Source organism: Astyanax mexicanus, chromosome 7 (assembly GCF_023375975.1).
Source record: "Astyanax mexicanus isolate ESR-SI-001 chromosome 7, AstMex3_surface, whole genome shotgun sequence".
Taxonomy (NCBI): Eukaryota; Metazoa; Chordata; class Actinopteri; order Characiformes; family Acestrorhamphidae; genus Astyanax; species Astyanax mexicanus.
Genome location: NC_064414.1, coordinates 27,865,473 through 27,885,546, shown reverse-complemented (window position 1 = coordinate 27,885,546; position 20,074 = coordinate 27,865,473). Strand labels below are relative to the sequence as shown.

At 37.7% G+C, this 20,074-nt stretch overlaps 1 protein-coding gene across 2 annotated transcripts in view; it reads right to left on the bottom strand.

The window, feature by feature from the left end:
* sema4ga (sema domain, immunoglobulin domain (Ig), transmembrane domain (TM) and short cytoplasmic domain, (semaphorin) 4Ga) overlaps positions 1 to 19,071 on the bottom strand; it is an 80,127-nt gene extending 61,056 nt beyond the window's left edge. For both annotated transcript variants that reach the window (XR_007439949.1, XM_022684900.2), the window contains exons 1-2: positions 18,923 to 19,071; positions 2,151 to 2,443 (exon numbers count right to left, since the gene is read on the bottom strand). Coding sequence is in view for 1 of the 2 variants with exons in the window: in XM_022684900.2 (XP_022540621.2) it covers positions 2,151 to 2,283 (133 nt within the window). In the remaining variant the exon portion in view is untranslated. The remainder of the gene's footprint in view (positions 1 to 2,150; positions 2,444 to 18,922) is intronic.
* Between the last annotated feature and the right edge of the window lie 1,003 nt (positions 19,072 to 20,074).

Sequence of the window (20,074 nt, the reverse complement as noted above, 5' to 3'; positions counted from 1 at the left end):
ATGTGCAAAGTTTGGTATCAGACAGTGACTGAATTATTAGATAGTTTAATTAGTTGTTTAACTATTCTTTCATTCAGATTTTATTAATACGATTGTGTTTTTTATCCTATGAGACTTTTTTCTAAAAATTTATTTAAAAAATTACAATAGATTTTTGCAATATATTGTTATATATTTAAGCAATAATTATTGTAATGTATTAAGATACTTATAATGTATTATTGCGATTATACCACAGTTTCATTATCACTGTTTATTAAAAGATTTTGGGTTAAAATAGAAGAGATAATACGATCTGTTTGGTTATAAAAACTTTATGAGTATATATATTTCCATTGCTGCTCTGTTTGTAGCTGCACTGTTTAGTTAAACAAGCGGTAAGCGGTAAGCGGTAAGCGGTGCATCTGTGCAACTGGCACTCATAGAATGCCTCTCAGCCAATCACATTACAGAGTCGGAACTAACTGTAGTATAATGAATCGTAACTCCTGTATTGTGATACACATCATATTGGTAAGTTACTGCCAATGCACAGCCCTAAGGAGCTTATACAGATACACACACACATGCACACACACACACACCAGAGACGCAAACCACTGACATCAAACTGACATTTAATTACTCAAAATATTCGAGCTAGAAAATAAATAAAATTGAATGAAAACCTTACATTCAGAACCTCTAACTGACATAAATCATGTCCATGTCTAATCTTGTCAAATCTTTCCTCATGTCTGTCTGTCTAAAAGCATGGTGCTGTGAATATTGTTCAACAAAATAATAAATTCATTAATCAATAATTTAGGTAAAGTGTTTAATTAATCATGATATTGACCGATTGAAGTCATTTATTCAAGCAACACATGATGAAATCTCATGAAAGGTTTTCAAACTCTTTGATTTCATTTGATTAATTAATTATTAAAGAATTAACAATGCACTAAGGTTGCGTTAATTATTAACACCACTTATTTAACATGAACACTAAATATATACATACAATATAAATGCAATTTACTTCTTTAAGCCTTTGATTCAGCTTAAGATTCATAATTCCAGGCTGAACTATGCCAGCTGCACAAATGACTCCCTGCATAGTACATTATATGTCTAACAAATAGCCATTAATATTTATATACATAGGTTTCAAACTCCCTGAATAATTTATAGTGCACTAAGTGGGTATAAAACTCAAACCTGCTGTCTAAACTGTACTTGGAAGTAGAGGCCTATTTAAGATTTAGCTTTGACTTCAGCCTCCTTGTGCAAATGTAGCTTTTAAATGCTCTTTTGATTAAAAGCATAGTTATTTCTAGGTCTTTGCTAAATTTTAGGGACAGAAACGCAAAGAGAAGGGGGAAGGGCTGCTCACTCATTCAGTTCACACTCGACTTTGTTTCCAAACACAATAGATTACAAACACAATAGATTACATATTAACAGACTTATAATCATCTTTTTAGAATTTTGAAGCAATAGAGAAATCTAGGAACAGGAAGCAGAGATGAAAAGCACAGCAGAATTAAACAACGGCTAATCGATTAATCTGGAAAATAATCGACAGATTAGTCGACTACAAAAACATTCATTAATCATTAATCATAAAATCATTAGTCGCAGTAGGGGTGGGCAATATTATATCGTATACAATATATTGTGACACAGAAATATCATGATATTAAAAATCCATATCGTGATAATAGGGCTGTTCTGTCTTAAAAGTAGCCTATTATTTACTGTGAAGCTTTAAGTGTATTTATTGTATAATTGTTTTAGTTTGCAGTTTATATGCACGCACTAAATATTTTGCAATATTATTTGCTACATTTTATTATTTTATGCTATATTATTTGTTTTGCCACAATATGATTATTCTGTTATACTATTATACTATTTTCCTGAAATTAATTATATCGCCAAGTATATTGTTATCGCAAAAATACCCTGAAATATCATGATATTATTTTAGAGCCATATCGCCCACCCCTAAGTTGCAGCACAAGTTATTTCCAGCCACTGATATGTACTAAAGGTGTTTAGAACTAAAGTATGCCAAGAACTGGAACACCCCGTCATCATCTGTTAACCAAAGTGAGGGTGAGGTAGAAAGTGACGGGTTAAGAGATGGAGGTTATATAAGGTGTTACCTTTGGAGAAAACAGTGGTCCTAGGAGTGACATCCAGGTCCAGTGGTGGTCTGAAGGGATACGCCCACAGGCTGGACAACATGCCACACAGCAGCTGTACGCAGGACAGCCACGCCACATCGCGACTCATCATAACAAGCAAGTCGAGTTCACCCTGGAGGGGTGGACACCTGGTGTTGAACCCCTCCCTTTCTTCAGAAGTACTGGAACTCTCTCACACTCTCATGCACGGTCGCACTTTGATGTTCTCTGTCCCAACAGAGGTCCCGACAGTCCTACCTCATCCTTCTAATCTGGAAAACAAACACAAAAACAAAGGAAAAGGTGAGAGACAGTACAGAAATATACAATGCATAAAATCTATAGATACAGATACAGACAAGTAGCTTCTGGTTGCTTCATTTTGAATGTGGTGTAAATGTTGGTGCCAGAAGAGGGTGGTTCTAGAGTATTTCTAATCTCCTGTGATTTTTAGCACAACAGTCTCTGGAGTCTACACTCTAGAGGAATGGTGTAACAAACAAAAAATGTCCGTGGTGCAGAGTGGTCCAGCGGTCTAACGCGCTGCCACTATGAGCGGGAGGTCGCAGGTTCAAACCCCTGCTCATGCATCTTTGCCATCAAGCTTCCGGCACTCAGAGGGAGCAAAATTGGCCCTGCTCCCTCTGGGTGGGTAGATGGCGCTCTCCCCACATTACTCCAAAGGGTGAGGTCCACAGCACAGAGCTGATGTATCAGAACCGAGTCACTGCGCTTTCCTCCAAGCTCGCTGTGATGCTACTCGGCAATGCTGCATCAGCAGCAGCTTGAAAAGAAGCGGTGGCTGACTTCACATGTTTCAGAGGAAGCGTGTGCTATTCTTCACTCTCCTGGTGTGTTGGGGCATTACTAGTGATAGGGGGAGTCCTAATGAGTGGGTTGGGTAATTGGCCATGTAAATTGGGGAGAAAATGGGAAAAAATTAGAAATAAATTTATATAAAAAAAGTCAATTTTTGTAAGCAGATACACCTTGTTGATGGGGGTGTCAACACAAATGAGTCACGCCTTCTATCCTAAAGCAGAAACCATCCAGAACTCCAGAAAAGATCAGGTTATTAAAGTTCTCTCCTGTCCTACAGCCATACAGGCCTTACATTACACCATCTTTTCTCAATGCTGGCTCTTGAGGCCCACAGGGCTCACTGTCCTGTACTTTATAATGTTTTCTTTGCTCTCAACACAAGTAATCAGCTCATCAGCAGTTCACTATTGAGTTAAAGTGTGCGTGTGTTTGCTGGAAGCAGGAAAAGCACTAAACTGTGCAAGGCAGTAGGCCTCAAGAATCAGGGATATGTTGTGCTACACTGTATGTTTAAGGATGGTCTCAATTATGGAACTTATTTTACTTTATGTAAATAAAAGCTGACAAAACATTTAAACATACAGTGGTAAGAAACGGTTTCAGCACCCCTGATCATTTTTATGTTTTTCCTTTAAAAATCTGTCATTTCATTGATTATCAATTTCAGCAATTTCAGTTCAACCAGAAACCAAACTTTCCGCAATAGAAGAGTTTAGAGGCTGTTATTTCTGCAAAAGCAGGATCTAATAAATATTGATGTAATTTATCTCTCGAGGTGCACAAATTTATGCACCTGCCTTATTTAGTTTAAAGTATTATTGCACACTTTCTGTAAATTCACTGTGTTCTTCTGCTATATGAACTATTTAACTGAAACTGCTGATCCGAACAACCAATGATTTATGAAGGAAAATCATAAAAATGATCAGGAGTGACCAAACTTTTTCTTACCACTGTAAGAGAGAAATGTACAAAATGAAAATTAAGAAATTGAAAGAAATGAGATTATAAAACTACAATTTCAAAATATTTATTGAACACCAAACATTTTAACATCCCAGCTGGTTGCAAACTGCTCAAGTAATCAAAAATATCATTGCTTGGTATAAATATTTTGGCCTTTTTACTTATTCGACTGAACATCAAAAGTGCTTTTTACATATTTTAGCTGAATAATTTGGATTGCTTAATACTTGGTGCATTAATAACATAACACATGGCAAATTATGGTCAACATAACCAAAAAGATGATATATTATTATCTGGTACAAATGACAGACAAGAGAACAACAAAACGGCTCATAATGCAAGAAAGCTCAACTGTCTGCACTGCAGTACTTCTATTATTTAAGGCTTTGTTAGTTTCTGCTGTGTTTCATAGAAGTTACTGTCATTTTACTATTGACTGTAGACAAACACGATGCTAAAATTCATTTTAAATTAAATTAAAATTAAAATTAGATTATGGGCATTAATTTAATTGTGAGTATATTAAATTATGGACAGATTTTTTAGGTTCTGAACATCAGAAACTATATCAGTCCCAAAAAAATAAAATAAATCAATAAGAAAGGCAGGCTGCTTAGTGAAAAGAGGCATGCGTCAGTAGCTGAATCACTGCATTTCTTATGAAGCTGAAAGAAAGCATGAAGAAAAACAGACAGATCTTCATGTTCACTCATGTGATACATGATGAGCGCTGAGAGCTGAGAGCCTTAAAAGGAGCTCGCTGCTGGGAAAGCTAGTTAAAATGACATATATTACGCTAAATGAAAACGTTCATCATGAGCAGACAATCCAGGAAAAAAACCCCTGAGTGAGACAGAATGGTAATATTCCTCAGTGCCCTGGAAAGCCAGAAGTGTGTTATAAAGCAGTGAGGGATAATACAATAATTACAACCTCTGCCGACACATCCCAGTGTGCTCTGCACACACACACACACGCACACACTGTGAGTAAAGATCAAAGGCTTGTGGTGGACGCAGCGCAAACGTCCAATAGCACAGAGCAATCTGGTCTGTAATGCTGCGCTCTGTCTGCAGTAATTGCTTTGAGTAATAAGGGGATGGATAATGTAGGACAAATGAAATGTGAGAGAAGAGAGAGAAATCTTTCAGAAGAACTTCTTCTCCACCTAATCTACACAACATTCCTCGCTTTATCTCCACCACTTCATCTCTCTGCATCTGTCTGCTCTCATCTGACAGCCCTGAGAAAGAGGAACACAGTCAGAAAGTACATCTAAGATGTGATAAATTACGAAATGGCGTGATGATTGTCCTAACTGACTGAATATCAAGCGTGATGATCAAATGAAGGAATGTTGATATAATGATAAACAGTACATTTTTTCAATTACTTTTAACGCACAATGACTGGAACTGTAATACTAATATAAAACTAAATTATATTAATACTAATAATACTAATATAATACTAAACCAAAACTGTAATACTATTTTTTTGTATGTTTTAACACATGAATGAAACACATTAATTTTTCTTTTGTGGCGGGCTGGTCAATAATTCCTCACACCCTTTAAACACACTTTCAACCCCCGCTTACCTAAATCTAACCCCAAGTAAACCTGTGGTCACAGGGCCTCCTCCCATTATTAGGAGGATGAAGACTAGCACATGCCTCCTTCGATACATGTAAACTCAGCCACCACCTCTTTTCAAACTGCCGCTAATGTAACATCACTGGGCAGCCAGAGTAATTGGAGGAAAGCAAAACTTTGCTAATGCTATCAGCTAATAGACACCTGTGCTGAACAAGATTACATTAGGTGTGATAGGAGGAGAGTGAAAAATCTACTCACCCAGAGAGAGCAAGGCCAATTATGCTTTCTCGGATTCATGTAGAGGAGAAGAAATTAAAGTGAGCAAAATCAGATAAAAAGAAAGTGTGCAAATGTATGAGAACTATGGAGTTTCTAGTCCAGGTTAAGGTCAATTTTAATCACGTTACAGAGGTCGGAGAATGCGATGATGTGATGTCTTGCCCAAGTGACCCAAGTCAGGCACACTGAGATCAGAAATGTTGCCTTCTACGCTATACCAGTCAACAACTTAGGAATAAGCCACTAAATGTTTTGTGAACAGGTAGACATGTCACAATAACAGCTGTGATTACTATACATTACTAAGAATAGTTAGTGTTTGAAAGGTAACAGCGTAGAGCTGAAAAGCTCAAGAATGATGGTGAGTTCTTTACAAAGATTTTAATCTTTGTTATTTAGTTTGTTTAGGTGCTAGGTCCCAGTCTGTTCATGTCCAAACACACAAAAAAAACAGCAATGTATAGTTTCCCTCAATAATGAGCACTCATGTGGAGGAGGAAAATGAAAGCAAGCAAAAGCAGACAGGGAGCAGAGAAAAAGAAAGCGTGGAAAAGAATGAGAACCAAGAAGTTTCTAGCTCAGTTTAAAGGTAATAAAACATTAGTTCTCATACATTTCCACTCTTTCTGTTTCTCTGCTCCCTGTCTGATTTTGCTCCCTTTGCGCAGAAAGACGGGCCAAAAAGTCTAAAAGTTGCCGTAATTAAAGAGTTTTATATTAAGAGACATGAAATTAAACATCAATTTGAAAAATCTTAGTTTACACAACACTGTCAAAGACAAAGATAGTTAGTAAAATGGTGTGTAAATGAAGTAATCAGGAAAATGTATTATTTAAGGTGGTATATTTCATTATTTGTTTTATTACACAGTCTGTGGCCCATGCCTTCAAATATATTTCTCCTTCTGGCCCCCAACAAAAAAGGTTGGGCACCCCTGCTCTAGGTGCTAGTCTACTTCTTCTGTCAGAGCGGAATGCTTAGAAAATATGCGTACGTTGGCCTGTGGGATGCGCCGATAACCAAGGTAAGATGGATAAACACTTCAGAAATGAGCAGCGTTTTCTGATATTTTTGATGAAATGTCTGTATTGTGACGGTGCCCCTGGGGATAGATTAATCGTGAAAATCGCCCAGCACTATTCCAATGAACAGCTTACCTCGTTAATGAGCACTCGTGTGTAGGAAGAAATTATAGCGAGCAAAAACTAGGGAGTTTTGGGCCAGTTTAAGGCCAATTTAAATCACGTTACAGTGATTTAAATTAATCAGGCACACTGAGAGCAACGCTGTTGCCTACCACCCTGTACCAGTCAGCAACTTGAGGATAAGCTACTAAATGTTTTGTGAGCTGGTAGATATGTCAGAACAACACCTGTCGTGACTATACATTATTGAGAATAGTGAGTGTTTGAAAAGTTAACAGCGAGGTTGGAGAGGAAGAATTAAGCCTTTTAAGGCGACACATGAGTCTCTAGAGTACGTTTTGCTTACAGCATGCAGCCATTTAGTCTTTCCTTGACAAATCTCTGGCTCTTTTGCAGTTCACTGGGGACAAGCGACATGACTGTCAGTGTTTGATGGCAAGTGAAGAGGAAACAGGCTCTCTGAACCAAACACACACACACACACACACACACACATTCACTCTTACATCCAGTGTGATGTGATTTAGAGGGACAGTGCTTCTACTCTCCCACTGTTCCCCTCACTTCTCTCTCTCTCTCTCTTTCTGTCCCCCTCTTCTATAAACACTCCCTCTCTTTCTAAGATAAACACACACTCGCTTGCCCTCTTTCCATTAAACAAGCGTAAGCACCAGATGAGCAATGTTTTCTTTTCCTTCAAACCTCTATCTCTCCATAAGAGGCCGTACTCATGGTGCTTCTGCCTTTTCTTGGAGCTCCTCACCTCTCCAGAACCCTTACAAACACCTGCGTCACGGGGTGTGTGTTGTTTCTTTCGTTCTCTCTCACACACAGATACACACACACACACACACCTGCGGTATTACAGGAATCAGCAGTAGCACTGCTGAGTTTTGTCCTACAGCGTCACTCCTACACCAATCACAACCGCGTTCTGGTGCTGTGCTATCACCATGACAACAGCTGGGGGGTGTCACAGCTGGCTGTGAGCTGGGGGGACAGGTGCACTGTATACGGACTGTAACAATGGCTCGCTGCTGCTACAGCAAATCAGGATATGCTGAAGGCCCGGAATTTCAATCTGACCACGACTGCTCCTAATCCCTCATAAAAGAGCTTCACCAGTGTGAAATTGCTGGACATCACTTTAGAGCTGTGTGCCCAATGCAGTCATACACTGTCCCATAAAACTTGAATCACTGAACAAATGCTTGAATTACCTGTGTACTTATTTTCACATTAATAAAATACAGTTGTACAAAATGGCAACATTAGAGAACATAAAATTGTACATGTTAAGTCCAGGTAAGGGCCATTTCTCTTCAAACGATCACAAAATGTAAAGGGTAGCTGGCTTTGACAAATGATATGAAAACAAAAAACAGATAACTTAAGGAAGCAAGGAATACACCTTAGAGTGTTTACACACCAGCATTTTCTCTGGACAAAAACAGTTAAAGAAATTGTAAATTTGGATGGCACGGTGGTCTAGTGGTAACCACATCCACCTTCCAGTGCTGGAGTCTTGGGTTTAAGTCTCTATCAGAGTGGGGTTTCCTCCCACAGTCTGGTTGCACTTTGCTTAACCTAGCCATCTAAATAATTTCATAAATAGACTGTAATACAATTTTTACAGTTTTTGGACCCAATATGAAAGCAGTAGTATTATACACTTTATTATGACTTCTATTTGTTTTTCTATCTGAATCTGCTTGATGTTTAGATGTACAAATGCATTGTTACTCACTGGTATTGCTAGCATTGCTAACCTGGGGCAATGCTAACAACAATGGCTGATACCTGATTGGTTAACTAGAAAACAGTAAATTCAGGTATGACATCATTACCAGCTCCAACACTCGAAAACTGGAAGTAAACGGACTGTAGCATAAGTATTGAATCAGTGCATGCTTAATTTACAATATAGCATTGAAATAAAAAAATATATATATTTCTGACTAAATATTTGGAGAAAAATTCTAATCACGACCAATTCCAATAGTGCATATCTAATGCACCCCTAGCCACTACATTTTATTAAACAGAAAACGGTATACAAATATGATAGATCACATTTTTTGTGCACACATACAGTTAATAAAACAATCCACCTGCAGACAGCACAAGCAATTACTCATCTCTGCATCTCATCTCCTTCTGTGATCTCCGAATGTCATCTTTGACATCCATGTAATATATCACACAAAGACGAAGCGCAGCTATGAATTTCACACAGAATAAAAGGAGCCGATGAAGCTTTGATAAGAGAAACCTTCACGATTCCTCATAGCTAAGAGGCATTAGAACGGTTCTGAACCCTGCCCGCACTCCTGAGACGATTTATCCACAGAGCTTTATCCGCAGATACGGCAGTCTGAGGTATTAAACATCAGAGAAAGCAAAAGACGTTTAAACTGTCCTGTTCAGTAAACTGTGGGAGTAAAATATTGCGGGCTCTGTGATTTCAGTGCTGTTTATCTGCAGAGACTTTACGACAGAGCTCCGTCAAAGAACTGTAAACAAACTACCTGGATGTGGTCAGTTATCATTCATGCCCTGGACTCTAACAAACCTTTATAAAAAAAGAAAAAAAGCAAGAGAGCGAGAGATAAAGAGGCAGAGCGAGCGAGAGAACAGAATTTCAATGTCAGTCCTGAAAAAAGGCAAAGGCTGCCCACGTCTGATTCTCTGGCTGCAGCGGATAATCTCCCGGTAAATTGCTGGGTCTGAGAGAGCAGAGGAGAGGGCTTTGGTAAAACTTGACTCTTCTAAACGCCCACTGAGCAACAAAAAAAAGCAGCCTACAGTACTTCCACACTCATATCAGCTGCGCATACGCTGGTGCTTGACTCCACTTTAGTGTGGTCATTTCACACAGACCTTCAGACCAGAGGAGGTCTTTCCTTTCAGGAACGCACCAAGAATTTCTCTCAGAATGTATTTTTGAGAGTTACTGATCCAACAAATTACACTAAACCAGTATTGCTCGTGATTTTTTCAGATGCAGGGTCAAGGACATGCTGTTCATTACTGTCCAAACAAACAAAAGTTAAAAACGGGTCAGACATACACATTTAAAAAAGGTCTTCTTGAGGGGTTGAAGAACATTTTGAATGCGTAAATGGTTCCTTGTCTAATAGTAGGGCCTTTAAAAGCTTTTATATTGCATCAGAATCTTTAGCTTGGACTGGACAATAATTCAATATCAATATACAGCTCTGGAAAAAAAATTAAGAGTTTATTGATTTACTGATTTAGCTATTTATAGGTATATATATGAGTAAAATGAACACTGTTGTTTTATTCTATTCTATACAATACTTATTCTACAGACAAAATTTCTCCCAAATACTAGATACAAATATTATATTGTCATTTTTCATTTCTTTGCAGAAAATGAAAAAATGACATGAAATAACAACAAAAAAGATCAAGTTTAAGAGTTCAGAAATCAATATTTGTTTGTTAAAAACCCTGGTTTTTAATCACAGTTTTCAAGCATCTTGACATGTTCTCCTCCACCAGTCTTACACACTGCTTTTGGATAACTTTATGCCATTCCTGGTGCAAAAATTCAAGCAGTTCAGTTTGGTTTGATGGCTTGAGATCATCCATCTTCCTCTTGATTATATTCCAGAGGTTTTCAACTTGGTAAAATCAATAAACTCATAATTTTCAAGTGGTCTCTTATATACCGTAATGTATGTTACTATAAAATCAATCATAACGGGAAAGTACTCATTTATGAAAGTCTGATATAACAGCAAGGATATTTTATTAGCATGAAAATAACTGATCAATAATGTCTGTAAAAGAGTACAGTGCAAACCTAATCACAGTCTAAATTACTACTTTATCACATTGGAACTGCATTATTGAACACTTTACAGACCTCTCCAAGAATCCAATCAAGATGTGAGTGAGGAAAAAAGCCAGAAAAAAAGCTCCAGCCGTCACAGAGAGAGGGAGAGAGAGAGAGAGAGAGAGAGAGAGAGAGAGAGAGTGAGCGAGTGATATTTATGTTAGCAGCTCAGCTGGGTGCAGGCTGGATCAGACCCCTCATGCATGTTTAAGCAGCTGTCAGTCACACCACATGCATTCATATTCACTTTTAAAAGGTCAGTCCTCCACTACCCACTCATACAGAAAGAGCTCATCTTAAAACATTCACAGCTGTCCCTCTAATCAGCCCTACAGGGATCAAATTTGGAGACAATGACACATTAGAATTAATACGATTGCAATTTATGCTGACCCCTTAAAGTGCCAAGCTTATTACACTCCTCAGATCTATTATTCAGTAACTACAGGGGAATACTGTGCAATATTGCAGAGCTGGAGTTGTTTACAGAAGCGAGTTCCAGATGTCTGGTTGAGCCGGTGGGTTTTGGCCATTTGAGAGGCTTAACACAACTGTGATTCCACTCGAACACTTTGAAATTCAGTTAGTGGACATCTCATTAATTGAATACATTAAGGCCTGTTAACTTGTTAGCAAGTTAGTGATCATTAGAGACTACAGCTGGTAGCTTCTCATTGCCTACATAAAAGGATTTCTTATATTAAATGCTCATGTGGGGCCTGTATGGATAGCTCAACTGGGAAACAGATAGAGCTTTGTCACTGGCAGACTGGATCATTTTGTGCTGTTTTAGAGTTTTTCTCAATTGCTAAGACACTGTAACTGTCTGTAAACACTGTAAACTGTAAACACAATAAACACTATAAAATACAGACAACATTTCTCCCAATTCCAAAGAAAAATATTGTCATTTAGGGCATTTATTTGCAGAAAATGAGAAATGGCTAAAATAAGTAAAAAGATGTAGAGTTTTTAGACCTCAAATAATCCAAAAACAAGTTCATATTCATGACGTATTCAAGAGTCCAGAAATCAATATTTGGTGGAACAACCCTGTTTTTTCATCACAGTTTTCATGCATCTTGGCATGTTCTCCTCCACCAGTCTTACACACTGCTTTTGGATAACTTTATGCCACTCCTGGTGCAAAAATTCAAGCAATTCAGTTTGGTTTGATGGCTTGTTATCATCCATCTTCCTCTTGATTGCAATCCAGAGGTTTTCAAAGAGCTAGCTCACGTTCCATCCATGTAAGCCTAAAAGTAGAAGCCAGCGAAGCCCGTAGATTATTTTTGAATTTTTTAAATAATTTATTTCAGATTTTTTCCCCATTTTCTCCCAATTTGGTTATCTAATTGTCCCGTCCCTTTGTGCGTCCCCATCACCAGTGGCACCTGCGACTCTTGGAGGATGCGGACAAGCATACGCCTCCTCCGACATGTGTGAAGTCAGTCACCCCTTTTTTCGAGCTGCTGCTGATGAATCATTGCCTAAGTAGCCAGGGCACTCAGCAAAGCACAGGGAAAGCACAGCAGCTAGGTTCCGATACATCCGCTCACAGACACCTCGTGCCACACTGTGCCACCTTTGATTGTGATGGGGAGAGAGCGCCATCTACCCACCCGGAGGGAGCAAGGCCAATTTTTGCTCCCTCTGAGCTCCAGCAGCTGATGGCATGAGCCTGCGACCTCCCGCTCACAGTGGCAGCGCATTAGACCGCTGGACAACTCAGCACCCCTAAGCTGACCATAGATTATAATGTCAGCTGTTTAATCAATTCAGTTCATAAGTACAAGATATTGAGAGGTGTGGCCACCTTGGCAAGATTTGAACGAAGAACCAAACGGTCACCCCCAGCTGAAAGAAACTGGCTTGGATGGTCAACAACATCCCATAAGCACCCAAAGCAAAACCCTACCATGAATTACCATAAAAGTTCCTGAGGAGAAACCCTTAAAAGTGCTTCGAGGAACCATCCATGCAGTGTGCAGAATGCAGCATTCTTTTGCCTCCATGGGATGTGGCAAAAGTCATGGAACATGACACAAGCCCCATGTTGCATGACATGTAGCACATCAGTGTAGGATGTGTGGTCATCCTGCCTCAGAAAAAGAACAGTTCATAAGACCAGTTTAAAGAAATCAATAGAAGCCTAATATTGCCATGACACGCTATGATGTCCACAATGAGCGCATGCAGATATCTGCTGTGACTGCAGAGTATAAGACTAAGACTGTTTGTTTGTTACCAAAACAACTGACACTTTAACTAAAATAGATCCAAACACATAATCAGTGTTTAGTTATTTATACTTCTAATGAATCACTGATTCATTCAGATTTAACGTCTTCTGTGCTGATTAACAAGGCAGGCTTTCTTATATCAAAACTGTGGCACTGCTGATTAACAAAAAGACAAAAAGCTTTTCCTAAGACATGTATTCTCATGAAAGCTTACATACAGTCTAATTTTCTCCATTTATTAATGCCTGAATGAAAATAAGTCGCTACACGGCACGACTTATCACATAATGACACCAGCATTGGTACTAAAGGCCCTGGGAGGTCTTGTCTTTTTCCAATAAAGAAAGGAAAAGGGACACTGATGAACAATAAATGGAATTAATGGAAACAAGAAGGTCTCATTAGCAGCAACTTGGCAGGAGATCATGAATGCAATCTTTCAGATTCTGAATCGTGCATAATTTAGCTCAAAGAACTGCTCTCCCTGACATAGATGCCAGACGTGGTAACCGTTTAGAATTAACGTTTCATATCTTATTTTGCTGTTTGTAGGCCTGACAATATACAGTCCCAGAAATAAATTAGAATTTTATTCAATTTTATTCTGATGAAATAATAATAGAACAGCATAATAATCCTCTTACTGTCGTTTACAGAGCAAATAATGATTCAGACACAGGAATAGGATATACAGCTCTGGAAAAAAATAAGAGACCACTACAGTTTCTGAATCAGTTTCTCTGATTTTGCTGTTTATAGGTATATATTTGAGTAAAATGAACATTGCTGTTTTATTATATAAACTACAGACAACATTTCTCCAAAATTCCATATAAAAATATTGTAACTTAGAGCATTTATTTGCAGAAAATGAGAAATGGCTGAAATAACCAAAAAGATGCAGAGCTTTCAGATCTCAAATAATGCAAAGAAAATAAGTTCATATTCATGAAATTTAAAGAGTTCAGAAACCAATATTTTGTTAAATAACCCTGGGTCTTAATCACAGTTTTTATGGATCTTGGCATGTTCTCCTTCACCAGTCTTACACACTGCTTTTGGATAACTTTATGCCTGCACTCCTTCCAGCAGTTCAGCTTGGTTTGATGGCTTGTGATCATTCATCTTCCTCTTGATTTCTAATTAGCAAAAATAAATAATAATGCTAATAATAATAATACATATTATTTGTAACCCATTTTACATTGGAAACAAATCTGAAAGTGCTACATAGTAAGAATCCCTATAAAACCAACGAACACTATAAATACTGAATAAGGAGCCCTAAGTTCTGCCATGAATCCTAAAGCGTTTAGTGATCAGTGGTGCCTCAGAGTTAAAGTACTACACAGTATAAAGCGTCATTCTAAATCCAGAAAACCACCATAAAACATCTCAAAGAAACAGATGCTATTCTTCTAAAATAGCACACCTTTACTAGTTTTTCCTAATTAACTTTTCATAATGTATTCATATAACGTAATTATCATGGCAGGCTGAGCTGTTTGTCATGTGATACAGTGAAGAAAATAATTAATTGATCCCATGCTGATTTTGTAATTTTGCCCACTGATGAAAACATGAACAGTCTATCATTTTTAAGGGTAGCCTAATTTTAACAGAGAGAAAGAGAAAATATAAAAATAAAATGCAGAAAATCTCATTGTATAAGTTATATACATTTTGTGTTTTGCATTTTGCAGAGATAAATAATTATTTGATTTCTCTGGCAAACAAGACTTAATACTTGGTTGGCAAGCACAGAAGTCAGTCTTTTTTTTTGGTAGTTGATGATGATGTTTGCGCACATGTTTGGAGGAATTTTAGTTCACTTCTTTTTGCAGATCATCTCTAAATCATTAAGATTTTGAGGCTGTCGTTTGGCAACTCGGAGCTTTAGCTTTCTCCATAGGTTTTCTAAGGGATTAAGGTCTGGAGACTGGCTAGGCCACTTCTTTGTTGCTTTGGCTGTATGTTTTGGGTCATCGTCATGCTGGAAGACCCAGCCATGACCCCTTTTATTTTTGATATTCTTTCTCTCACTGGTAAAATTTTTAACCTACCCCTAAAGTTATAGACTGATCATGTCTTTGTCAGTGGGTAAAGTAAACTTACAAAATCAGCAAGGGATCAAATAATGATTTCCTTCACTGTATATTCCTTGTTGTTGTTGGCAAACAGCAGAGATATGAATTAGATTCACTGCTAAATACACCAGTAGCCTCTGGCACTTTACCTCTTTCCAAAATAAGGTGTTTTTTAAAGTTACTTAGCTCTTCCAACCAGTGAGGTACCTTGATCAAAGCTTATTACATTCTGCCCAGGGGGATCTCTTTTATTACTTATTAATATCAGCTGGCTTCAGACGGCAGGCTTGCACCTATAGCAGTAATATAAATGCTTCTGTCTTTTTTTCACAGCTGCTTTTGTGTTATGCTGTGCTGAGTGGAAGATAAGGTAGAGGAACTACCCCTGGGATTGACTTGCTGTGGAAAGAGACACACTGGCAGTGGTCAGAGGCATCTATAGCTTTCCTTTAGGAAAGGTATAGGCCAAATATACCAGGACAGTTTCCACCTATTGAACTGAAGAAGAAGTTGTCAGCTTTTCAACCTTCTGGCCACTGAAACCCTTCAGCTATGTCAGTTAAGAGCATATTGCTAACATTTTTCATTAAGTTAGCTCAAATTTTATACCTTTTTTCAGTGTATTGAATGTTTGTTATCTAGACGTAACATCTGTAGGTTGCAACATTAGATATGCGTAACATCTCATGCTAGTGTTACCCATTCATGATCAGACAGGGCTGAAAAATATGACTAAAATATCTTGATATGCTCAAAAGAAGTATTAGTATTCTCATTATTTGTAAACAACAAATACAGCATGCTGTATTTGCTCTATTTGTGCATATAAGAATTATATATTTTTACAATAACCATAAAAAGTTTATCTTTGTTGTATTTCACTGACTGAAATAAAGTTTTCATGCTTTGCCATTAATTGCAATGTTTCACCAACATCATTTGTCATCCTTCCAGGTTTCAAACCACACATTCATTTCCACACAGGAGAACCAAGGGTTTGCATTTCCAATGTATTATTTTTTCTTAGCAAAAATAGTGATACAAGTGATGCAATTACGATACAATTAATACCATGACACAACAATACTGCTAATTAAAGTGGTTTCCAGCTCCAACCCACAACCATCAACTCAGGAAGACTTGTTAAGGAAGCTAATTAGCTGGATTTGTTGTCATAAGAGCTGGATAAAAACAAAAGAATACATGCAGGGCAGAGGATACTCCAGGACCAGGGTTGGAAACTACTGAACTACAATGTAGCTTGCATTGTAAAACACACTGACATCACTAATAAAACAGGGTTGTTGTTTTTTTTACCAAAGTTGGGAACCACTGTTAGAGTCATTATCATTGTTCACTCCTTTCATTATGAATATAAACTGTTGGAAAACTTAATAACGAACAATACATTAAGCTACTTTTACAATTAACAACGTTATCTGACCTGCTGGCCGAGAAAGATATAATTACACGGATCCAAGCCAAAGACGGCTGCCAATAGCAGCCCTGAGACCACAGGAGCTTGCAGTACAGTATTTTTTCTACTGAAGCATGATGATAGTGTAATCATACTGGTGCAACCATGCAATTGTTCAAAATGATGACAGACTGACTGCTGCTTAAATAAGACAGATATTTTAGACCAATACTTGCAGATGCATTTCTTTCCTTCTGCAACATGTAGGTGATGTTGGTTCACTGTTATTTCCTCCTTTCCCTCCTTCACTCCTCTATCCCATTATTTCCCTTTGACCTCCTTTAGGCCCTTTCTAAAGATGTTTTTACCTTTAACTTCTATTACTTTTGTACTTCCCTATTGTAAATCGCTTTGGACAAAAGCGTCTGCCAAATGTAATGTAATGTAATGTAATGTAATGTTAAAGGTACCAATGTTCTGTAATGCTTATTTAGGTAAATCTATTCTTAATTTACACATTTTATAAACATTTGTGTGTTGGCCGCCACATTAGCATTTATTAGACATAAACTGTATGTGGAAAAATAGAAATAGCATATGAATAGTATAGGAATAGTATAGGAATAGTGTAGGAATAATATAGGAATAGTGTAGGAATAATATAGGAATAGTGTAGGAATAGTATAGGAATAGTGTAGGAATAATATAGGAATAGTGTAGGAATAGTATACAAATAGCATAGGAATAGTGTGGGGATAGTATAGGAAAAGAGTACGAATAGAATGGGAATAGTGTAGGGATAGTGTAGGAATAATGTTGGAATTCTGTAGAAATAGTATAGGAATAGTGTGGGGAGAGTATAGGAATAGAATAGTAATAGTGTAGGAATCGTGTACGAACAGTATAGTAATAGTGTAGTTTAGGAATAGTGTAGTAATAGTATAGGAATAATAGTGCAGTAATAGTGAGGGAAAAGTGTAGGAATTGTGTAGTGTAGGAATATGGTAGGAATAGTGTAGGAACAGTATAGTAATAGTGTAGTTTAGGAATAGTGTACTAATAGTATAGGAATAGTATAGTCCTATAGTACAGTAATTGTAAGGGAATAGTGTAAGAATCATGTAGGAATAGTATAGTAATAGTGTAGTAATTGTAAAGGAATAGTATAGTGATAGTGCAGTAATAGTGAGGGGAAAGTGTAGGAATCATGTAGGAATAGTATAAAAATAGTATAGGTACAATATAGGAATAGTGTAGTAATAGTGTAGGAATTGTGTAGGAATAGTGTGGGAATAGTTTAGGAATAGGGTAGCTAGTGTAGGAATAGTGTAGTAAATGTTTGGTAATTGTATCGGAATAGTGTGGGAATAGTATAGGAATAGTGTAGTGTAGGAATAGTATAGGAATTGTATAGGAATAGTGTAGTGTAGGAATAGTGTAGGAAAAGTGTGGGAATGATGGAAGGATAGTGAATAGTGAATAAGTCCAGTATGTATAGTATATATATATAGTGTATTTCATGATCAGCAATACACAGATCTTATACAAACAAATCACACAATAATCTTTCAGTAGCCAGACTGATTAAGCATTTACTATTCCAGATTTCCAGACGTACTGTATTCAGTACTACAGTATCTACCACGCTTCCCCAATGAGGGTATGGTCTCAGGTAATTGGAACGCCTAAATAATCCCATTTTACCATAATTGTACCTGGAAAAAGTATAGTTCCACAAATGTGGCCAACAAATTCATTAGAAACATGGAATCAGCAGTGCATAATTACAAGTCTTCTCACTGTTATCATGAAAGTACATGTTAGATAACCTGCCATCATTGTCTATCATATCATCATCACTCTAGCAATCCCAGCACTTCTAATAGAGTTAGATTAACAAAGCTTCATCAATTCAGTTCCTGAGAAATGTAGGCAGGTAGGCTATCTGTCTCTCTATCTCTCCAGCATGTGTTTAATGATTAATCAGGTTTCTGGTAAAGATTAATGCCTGATCCACATTTCCTCTCCAGTCTCTGTAGCTAGAGTTTTTTAAAAGAACTCTATAGATATAACCTATTAAAACATAACCCAGCTATCATCCAGCTCTGTCACAAGAAGACAGGAGTATCATACAAACAGTAACAACAGTAAACAAAATTTAACCTGTTCCCAAACTTGTTGGACTTGTCTCCCTCCAGATCACGGTCTGTTCAGTTCAGTGCTCTGAATCTCACGTACTCACTGACTGAGCTCTGAAACTGTAGTCCAGCACTATAAAACCCTGCTATACTAAACAAAATACTCACTCACTCACTCACTCAGGCTTACCCGCTCAAGTTTTCAGCACCGCGCTCCTCTGGACACAGAAAAATCCGATATAAAGCTCAGAGACCGAGGGACGAGCTGTAGTTCCCCTTGAAAGACCCCGTATCTCCCTCTCCCTCTCTCTCTCTCTCTCTCCCTCTCTCTCTCTATCTCTCCCTTCACTGAGCGTGTGGTTCAGCAGCGGCTCCGGCAGGTACAGCTAAACACGCCCTCTCTTCTCTCTCTCTCTCTTGTCTTTGCGCAACAGAAACGCCACTCAGACACTCAGCCTGTAAAATAAAATACCTCAGAATCGTCTACACCAGTTTCCTCAAGGAAAACCGAACATTACCCGCGTTTCCGAGGGACATAAATGTAACACCGGAAGCAAAGAACATTGAATAAACTGTGTTTTTCGGTTGCGTTAAATATTGAATTTCAATGGTGGAAAAACTATTTTAACTTAAAGAATTTAGGGGAAAAAAAACAGTTTCGAGTAGTTAAGGCTCAGAATCTACTATTGCATCTAAAAAAAAGTTACTTTGTTTCAGTAATTCAGTTCAAAATGTGAAACTCATTTATTATATAGGTGTATTACAAACAAAGTGGTATATTTTAGGTTTAATTTATTTGATTGTTACTTCGTTTAATAATTATTATGGCTTACAGCCATTGAAAACCCAAAAATCAGTGTCTCAGAAAATTTGAATATTATATAAGACCAACTGGTGTAAGATTTTCCAAGAAAACACCTCACAAAACGCTGACTTTGGACTTGGTAAAACACAGTGGACCAACACCAGCAGATGACATGACTCTCCAAACCATCAATGATCATCAGTAAATCTTACATTTTAGTTGGAAATCACACAGTCCAAGCAGCTTGAGGTCTAGTGTGAAGTTTCTACAATCAGTGATGGTTTGGAGAGACATGTCATCTGCTGGTGTTGGTCCACTGTGCTTTATCAAGTCTAAAGTCAGTGCAGAGTTTTTCCACAAAATCTTCAACACTTCATGCTTCCCTCTGCCGACAACTTTTTTGGAGATGCGAATTTTATTGTCCAGCAGGACCTGGCACACTGCCCACACTGACAAAAGTATCAATTGTTCTTACATAATATTCATATTTTCTGAGACACTGACTTGGGTTTTCATTGGCTGTAAGCCATAATCATC